The 21,998-nt window shown below is 38.0% G+C and overlaps 1 protein-coding gene across 2 annotated transcripts in view; it reads left to right on the top strand.

The window, feature by feature from the left end:
• The window catches only part of ASXL2 (ASXL transcriptional regulator 2), a 144,655-nt gene that overhangs the window by 57,489 nt on the left and 65,168 nt on the right, over positions 1-21,998 (top strand). Inside the window, exons 2-3 of one of the 2 annotated variants that reach the window (XM_035000720.1) lie at positions 472-554; positions 5,104-5,106. In XM_035000720.1, coding sequence (XP_034856611.1) covers positions 472-554; positions 5,104-5,106 — 86 coding nt within the window. The remainder of the gene's footprint in view (positions 1-471; positions 555-5,103; positions 5,107-21,998) is intronic. The other variant, XM_035000721.1, reaches the window with a different exon arrangement.

Here is a 21,998-nt window from a genome sequence, read left to right as displayed (position 1 = left end):
AGCAGGCTCCCCGCCGAGCAGGGAGCCCGATGTGGGGCTCGATCCCAGGACCCTGGGATCATGACCGAGCCAAAGGCAGACGCTTAACAACTGAGCCACCCAGGCGCCCATAATCTTTAAGTATCTCTAGTCTATAGATCCACAGTTAGGCCTGTGATATGGGGGTGGAGGCAGAAAGTAAACATAATTTCATATTATACATTAATAATAATTTAGTTATTTATCTTATCCTTTTTGATCCATTTCTACTTTAGGACTTGACATATTGTTTGTGACTAAAAGAGAGAAGAACCTGTTTATATTCCATTAATTTTCTGTTTTTCTTATTGTCCCAAAATATAAGGATGGAAGGTCTCCGGATATGTATGTGCTGGGTGAAATTAATATGTAGTTTTAGTAAGAATAAGAAATATAATTACATACATAATAAAATAAGAGGAAATAATTTATTATTATATACTTGTTTCTCAGGTCTTAGAAAAATACCCCAATACACCCATGAGTCATAAAGAAATTCTTCAAGTTATCCAGAGAGAAGGACTAAAAGAAATCAGGTGAGTTATTTAAATATTATTAGTAATAATTATAATACTTGATTAGAGTATTTCATAGTATATAGCAGTGTACATTAGTCCTGAAGATTGATGATTTAGTAATAACTGCTTTGCTAATTTCTGATTTGTTCAGTTGTCAGATCTTTAAAGTTTTCAGTCATAGCACAGTTACAAAACCACAAGTAAGTTAAAAAAAAATTCTTAGTTGTGTCCAACCCATGCACGTTAATTCTTAGGAAGGCCTGGAGCCATCTTCAAGCCTTCATCTATGAGTTCAGACTTTTGATTTAATCAGCTTGGTCATTAGCAGGTAAAAAATATTCTCTAGTACAGGGAGAATGCTAGAGGTAGACAGTCTAGAAAGACGTAACCTTGGCCAAAAGGATTCAAATGGAAAAAATACAAACAAAGCAGTATATATTTCAAGTAATAGTTTTATGTACAACAAATAAAACAGCTTGGGTCAATTAATACAGGACCAAAGATAAAACACACTTTAATTTCTAAGAGCCTTATATTAAGAATAGCACGTAATAGTCACTTCATGATTAAGACACTCTCCCATCAAGAAATGTTAAAATTATGGTCAACATACTTGGTATTGTTAACGTGGAAATCTGGGAGTCTACCTGAGAGATATTTTCATTAAGGTGGAAAAGGTTGTGGTGCTTTAAAACTGCTACTAGTTGTTCTCAAGTGGGGGTGGCATTGTGTAAATGCCCTTAGGGAAAGTGTTCAGAACTTAAGAGGTTATTTTTGATTTTCAAAGTGTCTAGAAAGAAGGGGAGCACTGTGGCATTTAATGTTCAGGAAACAGGGATGCTAAATGTCTCACATTGTGCCAGACAGTCCTTCACACTGAAGAACTCTTCAGCTCAGATGCCAGAGTAATAGTGAGCTATGCTGAAATATTTGTAAATGGACAATAATATGTTTTTTGATACATAGCTATTGCATGTTCTAGATTTTAATTCTCACTTTCTTTAATATAGAATTGAGGTTTTGGCCCTTTGCTAACAGCTAAAAAAATTTTGTTTTGACTTGTGGCCAAATGTGAGTAGGCTGGGAATAAATTAGCTTTGTTTTATTACTATGAAACAATGAAGTATAAATTATTATTATTTCACTTTATGTAACATATGTCTCTGAGAAATTGTGTGAACATTTGTAAATGAAAACATTGAAATGCATTTGAGGAATTAGCTTTTAAACATTTATTTTTTATTTTTTTTTTTAAGATTTATTTATTTGACAGAGACACAGTGAGAGAGGGAACACAAGCAAAGGGAGTGGGAGAAGGAGAAGCAGGCTTCCCGCAGAGCAGGGAGCCCGATGTGCGGGGCTCTATCCCAGGACGCTGGGATCATGACCTGAGCCGAAGGCAGACACTTAACGACTGAGCCACCCAGGCGCCCCGTAAACATTTTTTTTTTTTTTTAAAGATTTTATTTATTTATTTGACGGAGAGAGACAGCGAGAGAGGGAACACAAGCAGGGGGAGTGGGAGAGAGAGAAGCAGGCCTCCCACTGAGCAGGGAGCGGGGCTCGATCTCAGGATGCTGGGATCATGACCTGAGCCGAAAGCAGACGCTTAATGACTGAGCCATCCACGCGCCCCAGCTTTTAAACATTTTTGTAAATTAAAAAATTAATCACTTAATTTATCAATGATACAATTCTAAATTTTTATTTGAATTAGATAAGATTTATTAGATTAAAATTAAAGCATAATGCCTATTTTTTTACTTTTTTTAAAATTTAAATTCATTAATTTACATATAGTGTATTATTAGTTTCAGAGGTAGAGTTCAGTGATTCATCAGTCTTATGTAATACCCAGTGCTCATTATATCACATGCCCTCCTTAATGTCCATCACCCAGTTACCCCATCCCCACATAATGCATATTTAATACCACCAATTTTGCAAATGTATAGGAGAAAAGGACAGTGATTTTTGGGGTCTGAGGAACAATTCTGCTAAGGTATTCTAATATTCTTTTATAATGCTATTGACTTATAGAATAGGATGAGCAAGAGATTTCTTTTTTTTTTTTTTCCTTAAAATTAGACTTTTGATAAGCTGGGGAAATCGACCAGGATATCTGATGTATAGAGACCAGACTCCCATCAGTCCCTTAGGTCTAAATGCCAGTCGGGTCATCTGGCTCCAACATACTAAGGCTCTATGACTTTAAACTTGTCATTATCATTTCTAGGGAGTAGGCAAGAATAGTAAATAAGTAAAGAATAGTAAATAAATAAAGAAGGGCAAAAAGAAGAAATTTAGAAAAAGTAGCAAGATGGTAGAGTCATCAAAAATAGCTTCTGGCTTTGCTTAGTGATAACAATTTATACATAGCTGTCCCTGGTTAAACTATATTGTTGGGATGCAGTTCTGTGACCACAAAGCAGTGCTAAGTCACCAGTGACTTCCATTTTGTTAATTCCATGGGACTTCTCGTTCTTGACTCTTTCTTCTTAGCACTATTTAACACAGTTGAATACTGTTTCCTTCTTGAAACTCTGTTTTGTTACCTGAAGTGACCACAGACATTCTTCCTTCTTCCTTCTCAGTTTTTTTGCTCATTACCTTCTAACTTAAGTGCAATTTTGTCCATCCCCATAGCTTTAAATATTATATGTTGTCCATTCTCAAATAGGTAGGGAAGCTGTTTCTCACCTCAGCCTTTGTATATGCTGCCTTCATAGCAGGGAATGTGCTTTTCTCTCAGTTCCATCTTATTTTTCAGGTGTCAGTTTGAATATGTCTTTTTCCGAGAACTTTGGCTGACTTTACGAGCTAGAGCAGATTTCCTCTTTTAGTGTATTATAGTGTTCTGTTTATTTCTTCATACCACTTAAGGCTTGAAATTACATATTTTTGTGATCTTAAAAACATCATACAGCTTCTCTCTAGCTTACATTAAGGTAGCTCTATGAGGGCAGTGGCTCTGCTCATTTTCCCCCTTCTCTTTTGTGCTTGAAAACCTACTTGTTAATGCATATATGAAGTATCAGGTGTTGGAAGATTATATTCAGATGTAGTTACAGCTTATTCTCTTTCTGCAGTGTTGTGTTCAATGATAGTCTTATAAACTTTAAAGATTTTAGACAGGTTACAGAATGAAATACATAATTTCTTTATTGAAGATATGCTACTTCTTAAAGTTAATTTTCATTCTTCAGTCCTTAGTACATGGCTCTCAATTCTTTTTTCCCTTTGTAGTTTTCCCTGTGTGCCCCATTCTGAAGAAGCTCTCTTAATTTTGATTATTCCATATTATATTATTTTATTTTTAAAATACATTAAAGTGGAAACAGCCCAAATGTCCATCAAAAGATGAGTGGATAAATAAAGTGTAGTGTATACATTCAGTGGAATATTATTCACCCGTAATAAGATTTGAAATTCTGATACATGCTGTGTGGATGAACCTGAAAAACATGCTAAGTGAAATAAGACAGAAACAAAAGGACAAATAGTGATGTGGCAACAGAAGAAAAAAAAGGACAAATACTCTACAGTTCCATTTATATGAGATACTTAGAACAGGCAAACTCAGTAGAGACAGAAAGTAGAATAGAGGTTACCAGGGGCTGAGAGTAGGGAAGAATAGAGAGTTACTGTTTAAATTAGCACAGAGTTTTTTTGGGGGATGATGAAAAAGTTCTGGAAATGGGCAGTGGTAATGGTTGCACAACATTGTGAGTGTACTCAGTGCTGCTGAAATCTATACTTACAAATGGTTCAGATGGTAACGTGCACGTTGCGTATATTTTGCCACAACCAACCCACAAAAAAATTATTAAAAATGAAGTGATTGGCTCCTAGCTGAGAAAGAGTGAGGTACTAGTCCCTTTAAGAACTTAAAAGGGTTTTTCGGAGACATTTTCTACAGTCTTTGAGCTATACAGTTTTATAAGAATCAGGGTCTGGTCAGCAGACAAAAGCTACGTGGTAATTTGAACAGGGAAGTTATTCAGTTAACTGGTTAAGTTATTAATTGGTTAACCAGAAATTAACTATTTAAAGGGAGCAACCAGTACCTGTAGGGCTGAGGCAATGTGCCCTAAGAAAGAGTAACTTTCAAGATCTCCCTCTATGTCCCTAGGTTGCGATTCAGATCTTAATGGAGTAGGTGGGGCTCTGGTCCAATGGATGACAAAGTTCACTGGTGCTGTAGCCTGGACTGGCAAATAGGAAACTGCCTACTGGGTATTAGTAGAACTTGCTGGAAAACTTCCTGCTGGGCACCTGTCCCACATTCACTGGGGAGCCAGCTGAGGCACTAGCAGAATTTTCTGGGAAGCCACCCATAGTCATTCTGCTGAACCTTGCTGAAGGTTGGGTGCCATTGAGTGTCCCTCATGTTGCTGGGTGCTGCCTGCCATGAGAGCAGGCAGGCAAGGGCACAGTAAAACCAGAAAGAAAAGCCCCCTTTCATTCTGCAGCGTTCTTCCGGCGCTCACAAAACTTAACATCGAGCCAGCTGGCAAAGGAGAAGTGTTTATAGGGTCCAGCTCCGCTACCACAGAGAAAGACAAAGAAGGTTGGATTTGGAACTGAAAGTCAATAAATTGATAACTAGCACAGCAGCCTTCAGTAGTTTTTCAGTAGAATAATTGAGATCATTGTCTGGCCCCACACACCACTTTGGTTCACTTGATTTGTTTCCATCTGCACTCTAGCTAAACAGATACATGGCTGTTCTCTGTATGGGATCTAAGATTTCTCACCTTAGGACATCAATCTTTTATCTTCACTTTTTTATGAAAACATCTTGATAGTCTTTCAAAATCAACTCATATGTTTTTTTCTTATTTAGCCTGTTCATCTGGTGGATTATTGGGGTTGATTTTTTTTTTTTTTTTTTTTTAAAGATTTGAGAGAGAGCACAAGCGGGGGGGAGAGGCAGAGGGAGAGGGAGAAGCATAATCGCCACTGAGCTGGGAGTCCTATCTGGGGCTCGATTCCAGGACCTGGAGATCATGACCTGAATTGAAGGTAGACACTTAACCATCTGAGCCATCCAGCACTGTTTCTTAGTTAAATCAGTCGATCAATCAGTCTCTTAAAAAATCATTCTATCTGATAGTCATCAACATGGTTGGTATTTTTTAGTCCAAGGGCCAAGGGCAGACCTCTCTTTGGGTAAAGGTAAATTCTTTACTACATACTCCATATGAATAAAGTTTTGACTTCCCAAATATGCCAGCTTTCTTGATTTTTAATGTTTAAGGTAGTTGCTTTTTAAAAATTGATATATAATGAACATACCTTAAAAGCATTTTAAAGCATACAGTTCAGTGTTTGTTCTTTTTTTTTTTAAAAGATTCTATTTATTTGAGAGAGAGAGTGAGCACAAGCAGGGGGAGGGTTTGAGGGAGAAGCAGACTGTGCTGAGCACAGAGCCCAATGTGGGACTCGATCCCAGGACTCTGGGATCATGACCTGAGCCAAAGGCAGACGCTTAACCTACTGAGCCATCCAGGAGCCACACAGTGGTTTTTATTTAATATATTCACCCAGAACATTTCCATTACCCCCAAAGAAACCCTGCAATATTAGCTGTCACTCCCCTTCCTTGCCTCACCCCCAGTACCCCAGCCCTAGGCAATCAATAATGTACTTTCTGTCTCCATAGACTTGTAATTTTGGATATTTCATATAATGGAATCATAGAATATGTGGCCTTTTGTGACTGGCTTCTTTCATATAGTGTAATGATTTGAAAATTCATTCATATTGTAACATTTATCAATACTTTGTTCCTTTATTAGCTAAATAGTATTCCATTGTATGCACATGCCACATTTTGTTTCTCCATTCATCAATTGATGAACATTGGGGTTATTTTCACTTTTTGGCTATTACGAATAATGCTGTGAACATCTGTGTACACATTTTTGTATGGGAAGTTGCTTTTTGTATTTTTGTTCACAGGTTTCAGTCGCATCCAGCCAGAGGGAGAGAGAGGCTGTTATGGGTCTGCTCTGTCTTCGCCAGGTCTCTCTCACTCAATTTTAAATCATGAAATTGGATTGAAGGTGTTAAGGAGACTAATAAAGGGGCTGTTTTACTAGAGTATTCGAGGTGTGGTGGTTTGGATTACCTGAGTAGTGCTGGAGACAATAGACTGATTTGAGATATGTATTTCAGGACTTGCTGTTGGATTGGATGTGGGAAGTAAAAAGGAAGGAGGAAATAAGAAATGATTTCTAGGTTTCACGATTACATAGCTGCCATTTACTATAGAAAGGAACCGAGGAATTAAACTGGTCAAGTGAGGAACCGATAAATGATTCACTGAACATGTACTTGTGAGTTCAAAAAAAAAGTTTTGAACCTCAAGAGGGGTGAGAAAGTATTCAGGTGCAGGGCCTGGTTATAAGTCTCAAGATAGTTAAAAGGTAGCATGATCTGGAGCTGTAGAGTAGGTATCTGTTGTCAGAGATAAATACCTAATACCTGTTTTGGATATCAGTGAGTAAGGAGTTCTCCTGGTATGTTACAGAATCCAAGAATACATCCTTTTCATATAATATGCTTTCACTTACAAGTCTAGGTTAGTAAGGTAGGTACTGAAGTCTGTTATTTAAATAAAAATTTTTACTTTTAGAAAATTGCAAATTGAAACAAAAGTATGTATCCTCCAGCTAAATTATAAATGGTCTTCCCACCCCAGACTGTTTTGATGTCAATCTTAGGCATTTTATTACTTCAGCATTGCAGTATATATCTAACAGCTGTGAACTCAAGGGACTGTGTGCAAATTGGATATTGTGGCCTATCAGAAAGAGAGCAACTAAGCACAGACATTAAGTATGCATACTATGGGTAAAACATACAAAGAATATTCTGTCAGTCGAATGCTTATGTATGCTGTGAGACCATTCCTGCTAATCCTTGCTGTTATCACTCATTACTACTTTTTTCCTTAGTCTTATACAACAGGTTTCACCCCTTCCTCAGCTGTGGCAGCCATTGATGTTTACAATGTACTTTTATAGCATTAAGTGTGGGACTTCCTTCTAAAGTAGCCATTGCTTTAGTGTCTGCCCCCCACCCCCAAGTTTTCTTAACCTGCCTTGTTCATCCTATTAGCTATATTACCTTGACTCTTCTTATATCTGCTAACAGAGAAAGAGTTTTTAGGAAAGAAGAGAAAAATAACAAAATAATTATTTTCTGAGACCCTATTCTACTGGTTTTTCTTCCCATTCATAAGTAGAAGAGGAAAGACAAATTAAGATTCTTGTTTTATGAATTTATCATCCATAGATTATTTTCTGAATTAGCCCACTTATGAGTTGTCACAAGGATTCTTGATATATAATAATGATTTTGGCGAGGCATGAATTTGAATCTTGTATGCCATAAAATTGATGTGGGAGAGTAAGTTATGTAGCTGATAAGAATGTAGCCAACTACCTAGCTTTTAAATCAGGTTGATCATTACTTATTGTCATCTTGCAAAGAACTCGAGAAGTATTCAAAAGCATCGGTTCTCTATCGAAGAAAAGACCTGGAAAGGAAGACTAAATGCTACTTATATAGTAGTAGTGGCAGATTTGGGGACAAGCAGAAGACGTGGTTGTGGGTTTCTTGCAATTGAAGTTTAGTTGTTTACAACATCATGACCCCAATTAAAAGGGTAATCTCTTGCATTCCTCACCCTTGCGTCCCTCCCCCAACTCCTTTTTTTAAGCCAGTCACATTATTTCAGTCACAAAATATTATAGCTGGAAAAGATAACTGGGATATTACCATTACATCTCATTTTATTATTGAAGAATTAAGGCCCATGGAGATTGGTCAGGGTCATACAAGTTCTGTGAAACTAGAAACCCAGGCTTATTGCTTCTGGTTTTGTTCTTATTAGCGTATCATTACTGCCTCTACATCCCTACTTCTCCCTACTCTTCTGATTAGTCTCTTTGCTTTCTTTTTCAAATCAAACAATATTTATATTATGTGCTGACATATAATAACTTCAGGATAGTTGCTATCTAACTGTAAATGGCTTTCTGGAAGAATTTGAAACAAAAACCTCAGCCATTACAATAACTTGGCTTCTGAAAGGGCCAGTACATTTTTTTTTTTTTAAGATTTTATTTATTTATTTGACAGAGAGGTAGCGAGAGCGGGAACACAAGCAGGGGGAATGGGAGAGGGAGAAGCAGGCTTCCCGCCGAGCAGGGAGCCCGATGTGGGACTCATCCCAGGACCCTGGGATCATGACCTGAGCCAAAGGCAGACGCTTAACGACTGAGCCACCCAGGCGCCCGCCAGTACATTTTTTTAAGTAGGCTCCACGCCCAGTGTGAAGTCCAGTGTGAGGCTTGAATTCATGACCCTGAGATCAAGACCTGAGCTGAGATCAAGAGTCGGATGCTTAACCAACTCAGCCACCCAGGGGCCATTATATTTTTAAAGAACTTATAGTAATGGAACATTTAAGTAGCTCTTTATGTTGTTGTTTTGTAGAGCTCCCAGTTTCTTCCCTAACAAGAGTTGTTTTTCTGTTTTTTGTTTTTTTTACGTCTCAGTCTTTTATCCCAAGCAAGTTCCTTTAAGAGTTGGAATTGTAAAGAATCCTGGGAACTACCTAGCAAAGATCATACTCAGTAAATATTTGCCAGATTGAAATTTTACCACTTTGGAGGAGTCCCAGTTGAATTTGATAAGTATTCATACATTTACTTGTGAATATTTCATTTCATACTAAAAACTAATCCTAGCACCTGTTTTTTTCCCCGTCTGCCCTTATGTAAAATATGTAGCAAGGGAAATAAAGTCTACATTCTCTATTACTTTTCAGCAGAAATCATTATCTCTGCAGAGTAGGTCATTGGACTATTTGCCAAGCTGAATTGTCTTAAGGTCTTTTACTAGAAAGAGCTCAGTTTAAGAATGAAGAACATTATTGATTAAATTGATACCATATTTATCTAAAAATTCGCTGAGTTTGAGTTCAGCCTAGGTTTTCTTTATCTGTCCATTGCAGTCTGCTTTCAAGCACACAAACTTTGTAGGGATGTCAAAAAGGATTAATAATGAAAAAACAAAAACCCCCAAATGCTTGCATATTGACAGAAAAGACTATTCTTATCCATTGTATTCAGCTTCATGGTAGTGAGTTCAGTATGGATCAAAGGGAAGCTAATAAACCTTAGGGTCCATAGCTGATGGCTTTATGATGGCTCCTTGAAATTGAAATGCATGGGAAGAATATTAAAGAATATTCATTGTATCCACATTTAACTCCAAACTGCTTTAATAGTTTTTGTATGCCACATAATTAAGGTACTGCAACTGCTATCTGAAATGGTTTAGACTATTTAGTTGAGTTTAACTGTGCATTTTTAGACAAAGTCATATTTTGGGCTAATTTGTAAATTCTAAAGAAGTAATGAATGTTTTATATAGCAAAGTGGGGAGAGGGTGCTAATTTGAAGAATTGTGGATATTGCTGGGAGGGGAAGGGAGAGTTTATTTTTTGACTTTACTGTTAAAATTAAAAGTTTTTTTTTCTTTCTTTCATTTTCTTGGGGTGCATTCCAACTCCAGAAGGTAAGAAGTATTATTTTATTCTAAGGAAGTATGTATAATGATAAAGTCTCTTCTACAAGTTTAATTGAACTCACCTTTGGATGCATGATTTTTACTTTATAAAACTAAACAGTTAGTCCAGAAACTAAATAAGAGTGAAATTACTATGTAACTATTTATTATATTTGCTCTTTTTGTCCTTGCTGTTTATAATAATCATTATTTGATCATAATTTTAGAAAGCAATCAACATTTAGTTTTAAAATTATCATTTGACTTACTAACATTGGGATACCTAGTATTCTGCAGAAACTATTTCAGATTGAAGATATGTGAGCTAACATTTGCTTTATGACTGTAAGATTGAAAATATTTATGCACTGATTTAGAGAGAATATTGGTAAAATCCTCTATGGTAATGACACTTATTTAAAATCAGGCTAGAACAGGTTAAAATTCATAGTTGAGATCCTTTACTGAATTGGCTTTTTTCTGTGTTGACATAACATTTTAGACACACCTCTGTTTTAACATTTCCTATGTTATATTATAGTTACATATTATAATTATCTGCCTTGCCTGTGAGACTTGAGAACAGGAACCACAACAATGTATTTTCATGTACTTTTAGTTGGAGCTTAGTACATCTTTTTAATTCCAGCTATATTTGCATTCCATTAAGTTCATTTACAAGAATCTATTCATTTTTGAGTATCAGTTTATGAAGGAAACCTTAATCCAGGTTGTACAAACAGTTAAAATTATAAATTAAAAATATCTAAAACTAGATAAGAAAAGTTTTGTGTGTGTGTGTGTTTTGAGCGGGGCTTATATTGATTAGATTCTTTAGGTACAAATAACAGGAGCCAAATGTGAATAATTTAAACAAAATCGGATTTTTTTTTGAAGAATGTGGGATAGCTCACAACCTCAAAGGAAAGAAACAGGCTCTGAAATTGAGAAAACTAAGGCAGCCTCTTCAGAGATCAGGTAGCTAGAACTAATGGATGGGCACATCAAGACTCTCTGGCTGGGATGAGTTAGTCTATGTCTACTCTGTTCGAGGTTAAAATTTAAGAAAGAGTGAACCTGGCTGGCTCACTGTCTAGGCATGGTGAAATATCTTGACTTTCCAGTGGGGTAGGTCATAGTTCCCCAAAGCAAAGTGCACATTCTTTCCAGAAGAAGAGAAACAACAGATGTCCACTATGTTTCTCACTGTAGAAAATTAGAGTACAACAGAAAAACATAAGCTACAAGCAGTTGTAATAAGTAACCCTTTATACAGATGGGCCCAGTGGTAATATATGCAATACCCTAGTACAGTATCACAACCAGAATATTGCTTTTGCTACAGTCTACTTTGTTTTACTTGTACTGATTTGTGTGTGTGTATGTATGTGCACTTGTGGATGTATATTTGGCTCTGTGCAGTTTTATCACACGTATAGATGCACGTATCTACTACCAGCGAGAATATAGAACAGGTTCATCAACAAAAGGATCCCTTGTGTTGCCAGTTTCACAGCCATACCTCCCTAGTGCCACCTCCATCCACTCCCCTTAACCCCAGCAATCACGAATGTGTTACATATTTCTGTAATTTTGTGATTTCAAGAATTTTTATTAATGGAATCGTATAAAGTATGTAATTATTTGGGATTGGCTTTTTTTTCAGTGTAATTCCCTGTAGATTCATCCAAGTTGTTGTATGTGTCAATATTTCATTCCTTTTTATTGCTGAGTAGTATTCAGTGACATGGCTATACCAGAGCTTATTTAATCATTCACCCATTGAAGGACATCTGAACTGTTCCAGTTTTTGACTATTACAAATAAAGCCTCTATGAAAATTTGTGTACATGTTTTTGTGTGAACATAAATTTTCCTTTCTCTGTTATAAATGCCCAGAAGTGCAGTTGTTGGGTTGTGTGGTAAGTGCATGTTAGTTTTAAAGAGATTTTCACATTGTTTTCCAGAGTGATTGTATCATTTTACATTCCCACGAGCATTATATGCGAGATCCAGTTTCTCTGAATTTGAAATGTTTCTTGTAAATAGCATATAGTTGGGTTGTGGGGTTTTTAAGCCAACTCTGCTAAATCTTTGCCTTTTAATTTGCATATTTACATCATTCATGTTTAAGGTGATTATTGATACAGTTTATGGCTGCCATGTTATTATTTGTTTTCTGTTTGTTTCCTCTGTTTCTTGTTCTACTCTCTTTTTTTAAAAAAGATTTTATTTGCGAGAGAGTGAGAACTAGAGAGAGAGAGCACACAGAGGGAGAGGCAGAGAGAGAAGCAGACTGCCGCTGAGCAGGGAGCCCAATGCAGGGCTCCATCCCAGGACACTGAGATCATGACCTAAGCCGAGGGCAGAGGCTTAACCAACTGAGCTACCCAGGCGTCCCTCTTGTTCTATTTTTCTTTTCTTGCCTTCTCATGGGTTATTTTTTTAGGATTACATATTGGTTTATTTATAGTGTGTTTCTTTGTATCTGTGCATAATTTTCTCAGTGTTTGCTCTGGGTATTACAGTGTACATATGTGATTTATTAGTCTGATGGTATGAACATTTTACCATTTTGAGTGAAGTGTGGAAGCCATTCCATTTAGGGTCTTATCACTTAATGTTATAGTTTTTGTTTCAATCATCAAGTATTAGTTAAAAATTCATGAGAAGGGTAGTCTCTTGTATGTACCCTTATTTCTATTCTTCCTTCTTTCCTGATACTCCAGTATCCCTTTTTTTAAAGCTTTTTAAAAAGATTTTATTTATTTATTTGAGAGAGAGAGAGCACGAAAGAGCAGGGGGGCGGGGCAGAAGGAGAAGGAGAAGCAGACTCTCCACTGAGCAGGGAGCCTGATGCGGGGCTCGGTTCCAGGACTTCTGGAACCATGACCTGAGCCAAAGTTAGATGGTTAACTGACTGAGCCACCCAGGCGCCATCTAGATTCCCTTTTATCTTTTTCTTTCTGTTTGAAGAGTGGGTCTGCTAGCAACACATTTCTTTAGTTTTACTGTTTCTGAGACTGTATTTATTTCTCCTTTGTTTCTGAAGGATAGTTCTTTAGATATAAAATTCACAAGAAATTATTATAGAATCGACCATTCAGGGGTGCCTGGGTGGCTCAGTTGGTTAAGGGGTTGCCTTCGGCTCAGGTCATGATCCCAGGGTCCTGGGATTGAGCCCCGCATCAGGCTCCCTGCTCGGCAGAGAGTCTGCTTCTCCCTCTCCCTCTGCCTGCCTCTCTGCCTACTTGTGCTCTCTCTCTCTCTGTCAAATAAATAAATAAAATCTTAAAAAAAAAAACGAGAGAGAACCATTCATTTTGTTCAGCATTTGTAAGACTTTGTACCACTTCCTTCTGGTCTCCATGATGTCAGATGAGAAATCTGCTGTTGATTGAATTAGTGTTTCCCTATAGGTAATGTGTTGTTTCTCTCGGCTTTCATGACTTTTTTTTTTTTTTTTTTTTAATGCTCAGAAATTTCATTATGTGTCTTTGTGTATGGACTTCTTTGAGTTTATTTTATTTAGATTTATTGAGTTTCTTGAATATTTTTGTTTCTTGTTCACCAAGTAAGTTTTTAGCTAGTAGTCCTTTGAATACTCAGTCTTGTTTTTCCTTCTGGGACTCTGATGGTATGAACTTTAAATGTTTTGTTATTATTCCCACAGCTCCCTCAGGTTCTATTAATTTTTTTCAGTGCTGTTTTCTCTCTTTTGTTCACATGGGGTAAATTTTGTTGATTTGTCCTTAAGGTCATTGATTATATCCTCTGTCATCTCCATTCTACTATTGAACCCGTCTAGCACATTTTTACATTATTGTACTTTGCAGATTTATAACTTCACTTCTTTTTTTTTTTTTTTAAAGATTTTATTTATTTATTTGACAGAGAGAGAGAGACAGCGAGAGAGGGAACACAAGCAAGGGGAGTGGGAGAGGGAGAAGCAGGCTTCCCGCTGAGCAGGGAGCCCGATGTGGGGCTTGATCCCAGGACCCTGAGATCATGACCTGAGCCGAAGGCAGACGCTTAATGGCTGAGCCACCCAGGCGCCCCAACTTCACTTCTTTTTACAACTTCAGTTTCTTTGCTGATATTTGTTATATTTTCATTTGTTTCAAGAAAATTTGTAAGGGCTTATCAAAGAATCCTCTTATAATTTCAACATCTGTTTTAGTGTTGGTGTCAGTTGATTGTCATGATTCTCATTCAGGTTGTAATTTTCCTGGTTCTTGGTATGATCAGTGGTTATTACGTTTGGATGCTGTATATTTTAGTTGTTATGTTAGGAGATGTTGGGTCCTATTAAATTCAAATCTTTTATTTAAGCAGGCATTCACACTGTTTGGGTTTACCATGTGAGAACTAGACTCCTTTGGTGGACTGTGGTTCAATAACAATTTAATTTTCAAAGCCTTTGCTATGCTATTTTGGTCTTCTTGTTTTATCTAGTGATAGAGGCTCCCAGTGATCTCTGCTGCTTTTTTCTGAGGAGGTAGAAGGAGTTTCCACAGACCAGGCTGCCTGATGCCTCTAAATGTGGGGTAAAGGGAGTCTCCAGCCTGTGGGGGCAGAGAGGCTTTCCAGACCAGGTGCTTGTGATGGGACGCTCTCTTGCTTGTGCCACTGGGCTGCTCAGCGTCTCTGCGGAGAGGGCTAGTAGTCCCAGGCCCATAAGGATAAAGACTTCCTGGGCTGGGCTCCCTGTGGTTTGATCCCACTTGTGGGTGCCACTTTGCCTTTCCATTTGTAGTCTTTATTTTATTTATTTTAATTTTTTAGAGGGGGAGACAGAGGAAGAGGGAGAGAGAGCATCTTAAGCAGGCTCCACGCCCAGCACAGAGCCCGATGTGGGTCTCAATCCCACTACCCTGAGATTATGAACCAAGCTGAAACCAAGAGTCTGATGCTCAACCGACTGAGCCACACAGGCACCCTAGTCTTTATTTTTGAGGTTTGAGGGAAGCTCATTTGCAGTCAAAACTATTTAATTATATAAGCTTTACCATAACTCTAAGTTACTTCTGTGAATTAGAAAATGCTAGGAATTGGGCACCTGGGTGGCTCAGTCGTTAAGCGTCTGCCTTCGGCTCAGGTCATGATCCCAGGGTCTTGGGATCGAGCCCTGTATCAGGCTCCCTGCTCCGTGGTAAGCCTGCTTCTCCCTCTGCCACTCCCCCTGCTGTGTTCCCTCTCTCGCTGTGTCTCTCTCTGTCAAATAAATAAAATCTTAAAAAAAAAGAAAATGCTAGGAATTGGTAAAATTAATGGATCGACTGGCTCCTTCAAAATTCTGAATCTTGGGGTGCCTGGCTGGCTCTGTTGGTAGAGTATGCAAGTCTGGATCTTGGGGTTGTGAGTTCGAGCCTCATGTTGTCACGTTGAGCATAGAGATTATTAAAAAAGAAAGTCAAAATTCTGAATCTTGACATATGTGCCTATGTCAAGACCAAGAGTTCATGTTCAAAACAAAATAATTGTAATAAGTAGCTTTGGCTCTTTAGATGCAAACTATATTGCTAAATGAAGAAAAAATGCCAAATAGGATAAAGATACAAAATTACAACAAATTCTTTCTTTTTAATGTCCTTAGGATTTTTTTTAAGATTTTATTTATTTTTTCATTTTGAGAGAGAGAGTGAGCAAGCGCTACTCAGAGGAAGAGCAGAGCGAGAGGGACAAGCCGACTCCGTGCTAAGTGTGGATGGAGTGCAACGTGGGGCTCGACCTCATATCGAGATCACAACCTGAGCCAAGATCAAGAGTTGGTCGCTCAACCAACTGAGCCTCCCAGGCACCCTAACAAATTATTTTTTGAAGTATTTAATCAAATCTGTTGAAGTTTGTTCTCTCTCCAGCTTATTTCTTTTACAACTATGTCTGTAGCTTACATTGACAAGTATTCTAGTTTTAGTTTCTGTTTTCTTCACTGGTACTTCTTTTACCGTAAGTAGTATATCCTCATATGCAACCCTCTATACCTCTTTAGTTCAGAGACATGTGCTGTTTCAGGAACTTGGCTCAGCCAGTTAAGGTATGTTAGCATCCTGATCAGCTGAAATAAAGGCAGTTGATGATACTGTTTTATATGCAGTAGTTACGAGTGACCTTTCTTAGAAGGATTGTGTTTCTCTTAAAGTCTATATTTTCTTTTCATTATGTGTTTCTCATAAGATTGAAAAGCAGGATGCTTTAGTTAATCAGTAGTGGAAATGGCTACTGGCTAAGATAGGAGTCATGTACTTTATGCATATGATCTATTTAATCTTAAACCCTCTGAAGTCTTTCTTTTTTTTTTTTAAAAGATTTATTTATTTATTTGAGAGAGCGAGAATGAGAGAGAGTACATGAGGGGGGAGGGTCAGAGGGAGAAGCAGGCTCCCCGCCGAGCAGGGAACCCGATGCGGGACTCGATCCAGGGACTCCAGGATCATGACCTGAGCCGAAGGCAGTCGCCCAACCAACTGAGCTACCCAGGCGCCCTGAAGTCTTTATTTCTTAAAGACATTGAAGCAATGAGAAATTACTTAACGGGTTAGTGGTAAAACTTAACTCTACATCTGTCTGACTGTAAAATATAAGTCCTGCTTCTGTTGCCTCACTTTTGAGTGGGATGAGGAGACTGAATAAGGCTTTTAAAGAACTCTTTTATATTTCTCGTTAGGTGAAAAGTTATGGTGTTCTCCAAAGTCCTTCTCTATCGAGAGTTTGTGATTTTCTAATCTAAATATAATTGAACCTTGTTGTTCATTTATTTACTTTAAAATAAAACAGAATCAGTCAAATAAAACAACCATTGGACCATATTTTTTCTTTTCTTTTCTTTTTTTTTTAAAGGTTTTATTTATTTGACAGAGAGAGAGATCACAAGTAGGCAGAGCGGCAGGCAAAGGGAGAGGGAGAAGCAGGCTCCCTGCTGAGCAGAGAGCCCGACATGGGGTTCCATCCCAGGACCCTGGGATCATGTCCTGAGCTGAAGGCAGACGCTTAACCAACTGAGCCACCCAGATGCCCCTGGACCATATATATATATATATATTTTTTTTTTTCTTTTTTAACCCCTTTGATGAAATGGTTTTGCTCACATCTTACTGGTACTGGACAAAGCGTGCTTTTGGAAAAACAGTAGTGAGGGAAAAGGCAATAATGGGAAGATAAAGAGAGGATATAGAGAGTATACAGACAAATTTTTCAGAGTCTGTGTTTATTTCTGTGACCTCCCTCTCCAGGCTAGTCCTAGATTTACTCTTACTTGTTTTTTGCCCTTTCACTACTCTGCTAATCCACACCTGTCATTTTGGGGTCCCAACTGGGCTTCTCCAAAAATGCCTGTTTAAAAATTTCCCTGCACACCCTTTCCCTTTCCAGTGATTTTTTCCCTTTTGTTTCATGGTATGTTTGGGGAGGAGAATAGTCTGAAGAAACTAATTTGTTAGCATATGGATGGGTCAGATGCTATTTTTTTTTTTTTTTAAAGATATTTATTTATTTATTTATTAGAGAGCGAGAGTGAGAGAAACAGCATGAGAGGGGAAAGGGTCCGAGGGAGAAGCAGACTCCCTGCTGAGCTGGGAGCCCAATGTGGGACTCGATCCCAGGACTCCGGGATCATGACCTGAGCCGAAGGCAGTCGCTTAACCAACTGAGCCACCCAGGCGCCCCAGATGCTATTTTTTAAATTTAAAAACTTACATTACATTTAAGTTATTTCCTTTTTAAAAATAGATTAGTTACCCAAATGAGTTTCTTGTTGGAAGAATTGCTGGTTAACATGACCAAGAGAGAGAGCAAGCAAAAGACTTTAGTGAAAGGGTTTTTAAGAATACAACAATTGCCAGTGAATTAAAAACATACCAAGATTATTTATTAATTTAGTAATTTCTAAACTCCCTATTTTTCAACATAATGGTGCTGTTGAGTTTGGTTTTGTTCTGCGTGGGTAGGCATGCCATAAAAATCAGTTCTTAGTTTTAAAGTTACGTGGTGCTGAATTTTTAGTTTGTATGTGGATAATAATTACATCTGTTTCTGAGTTTGTATAGATATATGTGTAAGCATATCATGTAAGCAAAAGATTCTTACATGTTTATTATCTTTGTATATTTAAAATTGACCTGAAATAGGGCATTCAAGCATCCGTTGGGGAACTAGATGACTCTACATTTCTTTTGACCTTGGAAGTCTGAGTCTGTTATTTAATCCTATTGAAATTCAAGGGATTGAACTTTGAAGGATAAATATAGAATGTGTAGTAGTTTAGTCAGAGATAGGGAAGCTGATTAATTGAGGCCTAGTTTTGACAAGCTTGTTCTGTAGGAGGGAATACAGAAAAATGAACAAGAGATTGGGATTAGAGATTAGGCTGGGTAATTTATTGCAAGGGGAAATATCAGTAAGAATAAATAAATTAGACTGGTGAAGTCTCTTAAAGCTTTTTTATCAATGGCTTGAAATGGGCATAATAAATACTGGAGGACATTGGTGAATTTTATTTTATTTTTAATTTTTTAGAAAGCTTTTCTACCTTTTATTTTTTTAATTTATTTTTATTTTTTAAAGATTTTTATTTATTTATTTGTGAGAGAGAGTGTGAGCACAAGCAGGGAGAGCTGCAGGCAGAGGGAGAAGCAGGCTCCCTGCTGAGCAAGGAGCTGGATGTGGGGACTCAATCCTAGGACCCTGAGATCATGACCTGAGCTGAAGGCAGATGCTTAACCGACTGAGCCACCCAGGTGTCCCTATTTTTTATTTTTTTTAAAGATTTTATTTATTTATTTGTCAGAAAGAGAGCACAAGCAGGGGGAGCGGCAGGCAAAGGGAGAAGCAGGCTCCCTGCTGAGCAAGGAGCCTGATGTGGGATTGGATCTCAGGACCCTGGGACCTGAGTCAAAGTTAGATGCTTAACCAACTGAGCCACGCTCCATGGTGAATTTTAAGGATGGACTGTAAAGTTTATTAAATTTATTAAATTTCTTCTTCTTCTTCTTTTTTAATTTTATTAAATCTCTTGGAGAGGATGCCCATGAGGAGAGAACCAAAAATGTGAAAAGGAGTAGAGTTTAGGATTTTATGAAGTGTTAATTTTTTTCCCCCACTCAAAAAGATAACTTATTGCAAGGTCATTTTGGAAAATTCAAAATACAGAAAGTCATAGATTTTTCCACCATGATAGCCACTGATTCCCAGCAAAAATCAAGACTAAAAATGGATTTACAGGAAGACACACACCTGGCTTAGCTTAAGGAAGAATTTATGAATTATTGGAAATGCTTGAGGCCACAGTTAGCCTCCACCAGCTTATATGCTTGTGTGAAAGACTGGATGATGACCTACTGATGATGTTTTAGGAGGAGCTATAAGCATCTGTAGTAAATGGGCTAGATGCCCTGGGAAAGCTCCTTGTCAACCTGTGGGTTTGTCTGAGTCTTGCCTGTAGGCATTACATAAACTGAGAGTAAGGTAAAGAATGAGTAGGAGTTGCAGGATTTTATTTGACCCAGCAAGTCTGCTTTTGGGTATGTATACAAAGGAATTGAGAGTAGGGACTTGAATAGATCTTTTTACACCAATATTCCTAGCAGCAATAATCACAATAGGCAAAAGACAGAAACAACACAGATGGCCACTAATGGATGAATGGATGAAGAAAATGTGGCATATATATCAATGAACTATTATTCAGCCTTAAAAAAGAAGGAAATTCTAACATGCTGCAATATGGATGAACTTCAGAGACACTGTGCTAAGTAAAATAAACCAGACCCAAGAAGGGAAATACTGTGATTCCACCTATATGAGTCCTATTTATAGAGGCAAAAAGTAGAAGAGTGGTTGCCAGGGGTTGGATGTAGGGGAGAAATAGGTGTTTAATGGGCATAGAGTTTGAGTTTTGCAAGATAAGAGTTCTAGGGCTTGGTTGTATAAACAGTGTGATGATACTTAAGTGTAAGTGAAGTGTTCACTTAGAAATTAGAAGTGGTTGAGATGGTCAATTTTATGTTTATAGTTATGTATATAGTTATTTCTGATGGTGTTCAGTTCTTGAATTGATAGCAAAATTACAAATATGGCTAAATTTTTTTGTTACTGCACATTTAAAACTAGCACCAACTTGCCTCATCTCTCTGGTAGGAAGGAAATATCAGTTAATCATAAATTAAATGATTGTACAGTGTGTGTGCACGCACTAGGAAATAAAGACATATCATCTGGCTCTGCTCAGTGCCAATTCCATTATTTTTATTATTAATTCATTTTTTTACAGAGAGAGTGTGTGAGGGCACGGCAGCAGGAGGAGGGGCATAGAGTCGGGGGGAGAGAGAATCTGAGCGTGGAGCCTGACTGGGGGCTCAATGTTCGATCCAGAGATCATGACCTGAGCGCAAATCAAGAGTTAGACGCTTGGGGCGCCTGGGTGGCTCAGATGGTTGGGTGTCTGCCTTTGGCTCAGGTCATGATCCCGGGGTTCTGGGATCGAGCCCCGCATCAGGCTCCCTGCTCGGCGGGGAGTCTGCTTCCCCCCCACCTCTCTGCCTCTCCCCCTGCTCATGCTCTCTCTCTCTTTCTGTATCTGTGTCTCAAATGAATAAAATCTTTAAAAAAAAAAAAAAAAGACGCTTAAACAACTGAGCCACCCAGGCACCTCCTGTTATTTTTGCATTAAATGTAAGAATGTGTACTTATGAAAACCTCTGCTTCCTCTTTTATATCACCAACACATACTACCTTTTGCTTACATGATAGCTCCTCTGTAAATGTTCAGTGAATGAGAAACCAGATTAACTTCTTTTCCACATTGTTTTTTTTTGAAAAGCAACTTTATTGGTGCGCCTGGGTGGCTCCGTTGATTGAGCCACCAACTCTTTTTTTTTTCTTTTAAAGATTTTATTTATTTATTTGAGAGAGAGAGAATGAAAGAGAGAGCATGAGAGGGAGGAGGGTCAGAGGGAGAAGCAGACTCCCCGCCGAGCAGGGAGTCCGATGCGGGACTCGATCCCGGGACTCCAGGATCATGACCTGAGCCGAAGGCAGTCGCTTAACCAACTGAGCCACCCAGGCGCCCCGGAGCCACCAACTCTTGATTTCGTCTCAGGTCTTGATCTCAGGGTCATGAGATCAAGCCCTGCATCAGAGTCCATGCTCAGCGTGGAGTCGCTTGAGATTTTCTCTCTCCCTCTCCCTCTGCCCCTACTCCCTCTCATGTTTTCTCTCTTTCTCTAGAATAAATAAAACCTTAAAAAGCAGAAGCAGCTTTATTGAGGTATGGTATACATACTATAAACTTCACCTATTTTAAGTGTAGAATTCAGTGATTTTTAGAAGTTTACTGGATTGTGCAGCCATCACCATAATCCAGTTTTAGAATATTTCCATCTCCCAGTAAGATCCCTAATACATGTATACAGTTAATACAGGTCCCCACTGCCAGTCCCTAGTCTACTTTCTGTCTGTAGATTGGCCATTTCTGGATATTTCATATAAATGGAATCATGTGGGTTTTGAGGTTAAGCCATATTGTAGCATTTTTCAGTACTTCATACTTTTTCATTGGTCCATATTTTTTTTTGGTAGACTTTTCTCATACAGTGCATGCTTTTAGCTTTTTATTTGTTTGACATACTAATTTCAGACTAAGAAAAGTTGCAAAAGTGGTACAAAGAATTTTTATATAACGTCTACATAAATTCCCTAAATGTCAGCATTTTATACTTCCTTTTCTAATTTCTATTTCTTAAATGTCAGAATAAATTGTAGACTTGATGCCCCATTCAGCTTTAAACACTTCACAGTGTATTTTCTTTTTTTTTTAAAAGATTTTATTTATGGGCGCCTGGGTGGCTCAATTGGTTGGGCGACTGACTTCGGCTCAGGTCA

The sequence above is a fragment of the Mirounga leonina genome, unplaced genomic scaffold (assembly GCF_011800145.1).
Source record: "Mirounga leonina isolate KUSES-001 unplaced genomic scaffold, KU_Mleo_1.0 Mir_125, whole genome shotgun sequence".
Taxonomy (NCBI): Eukaryota; Metazoa; Chordata; class Mammalia; order Carnivora; family Phocidae; genus Mirounga; species Mirounga leonina.
Note: the sequence above shows the minus strand (reverse complement) of the source record. Positions and strands in the feature narration are given on the sequence as shown.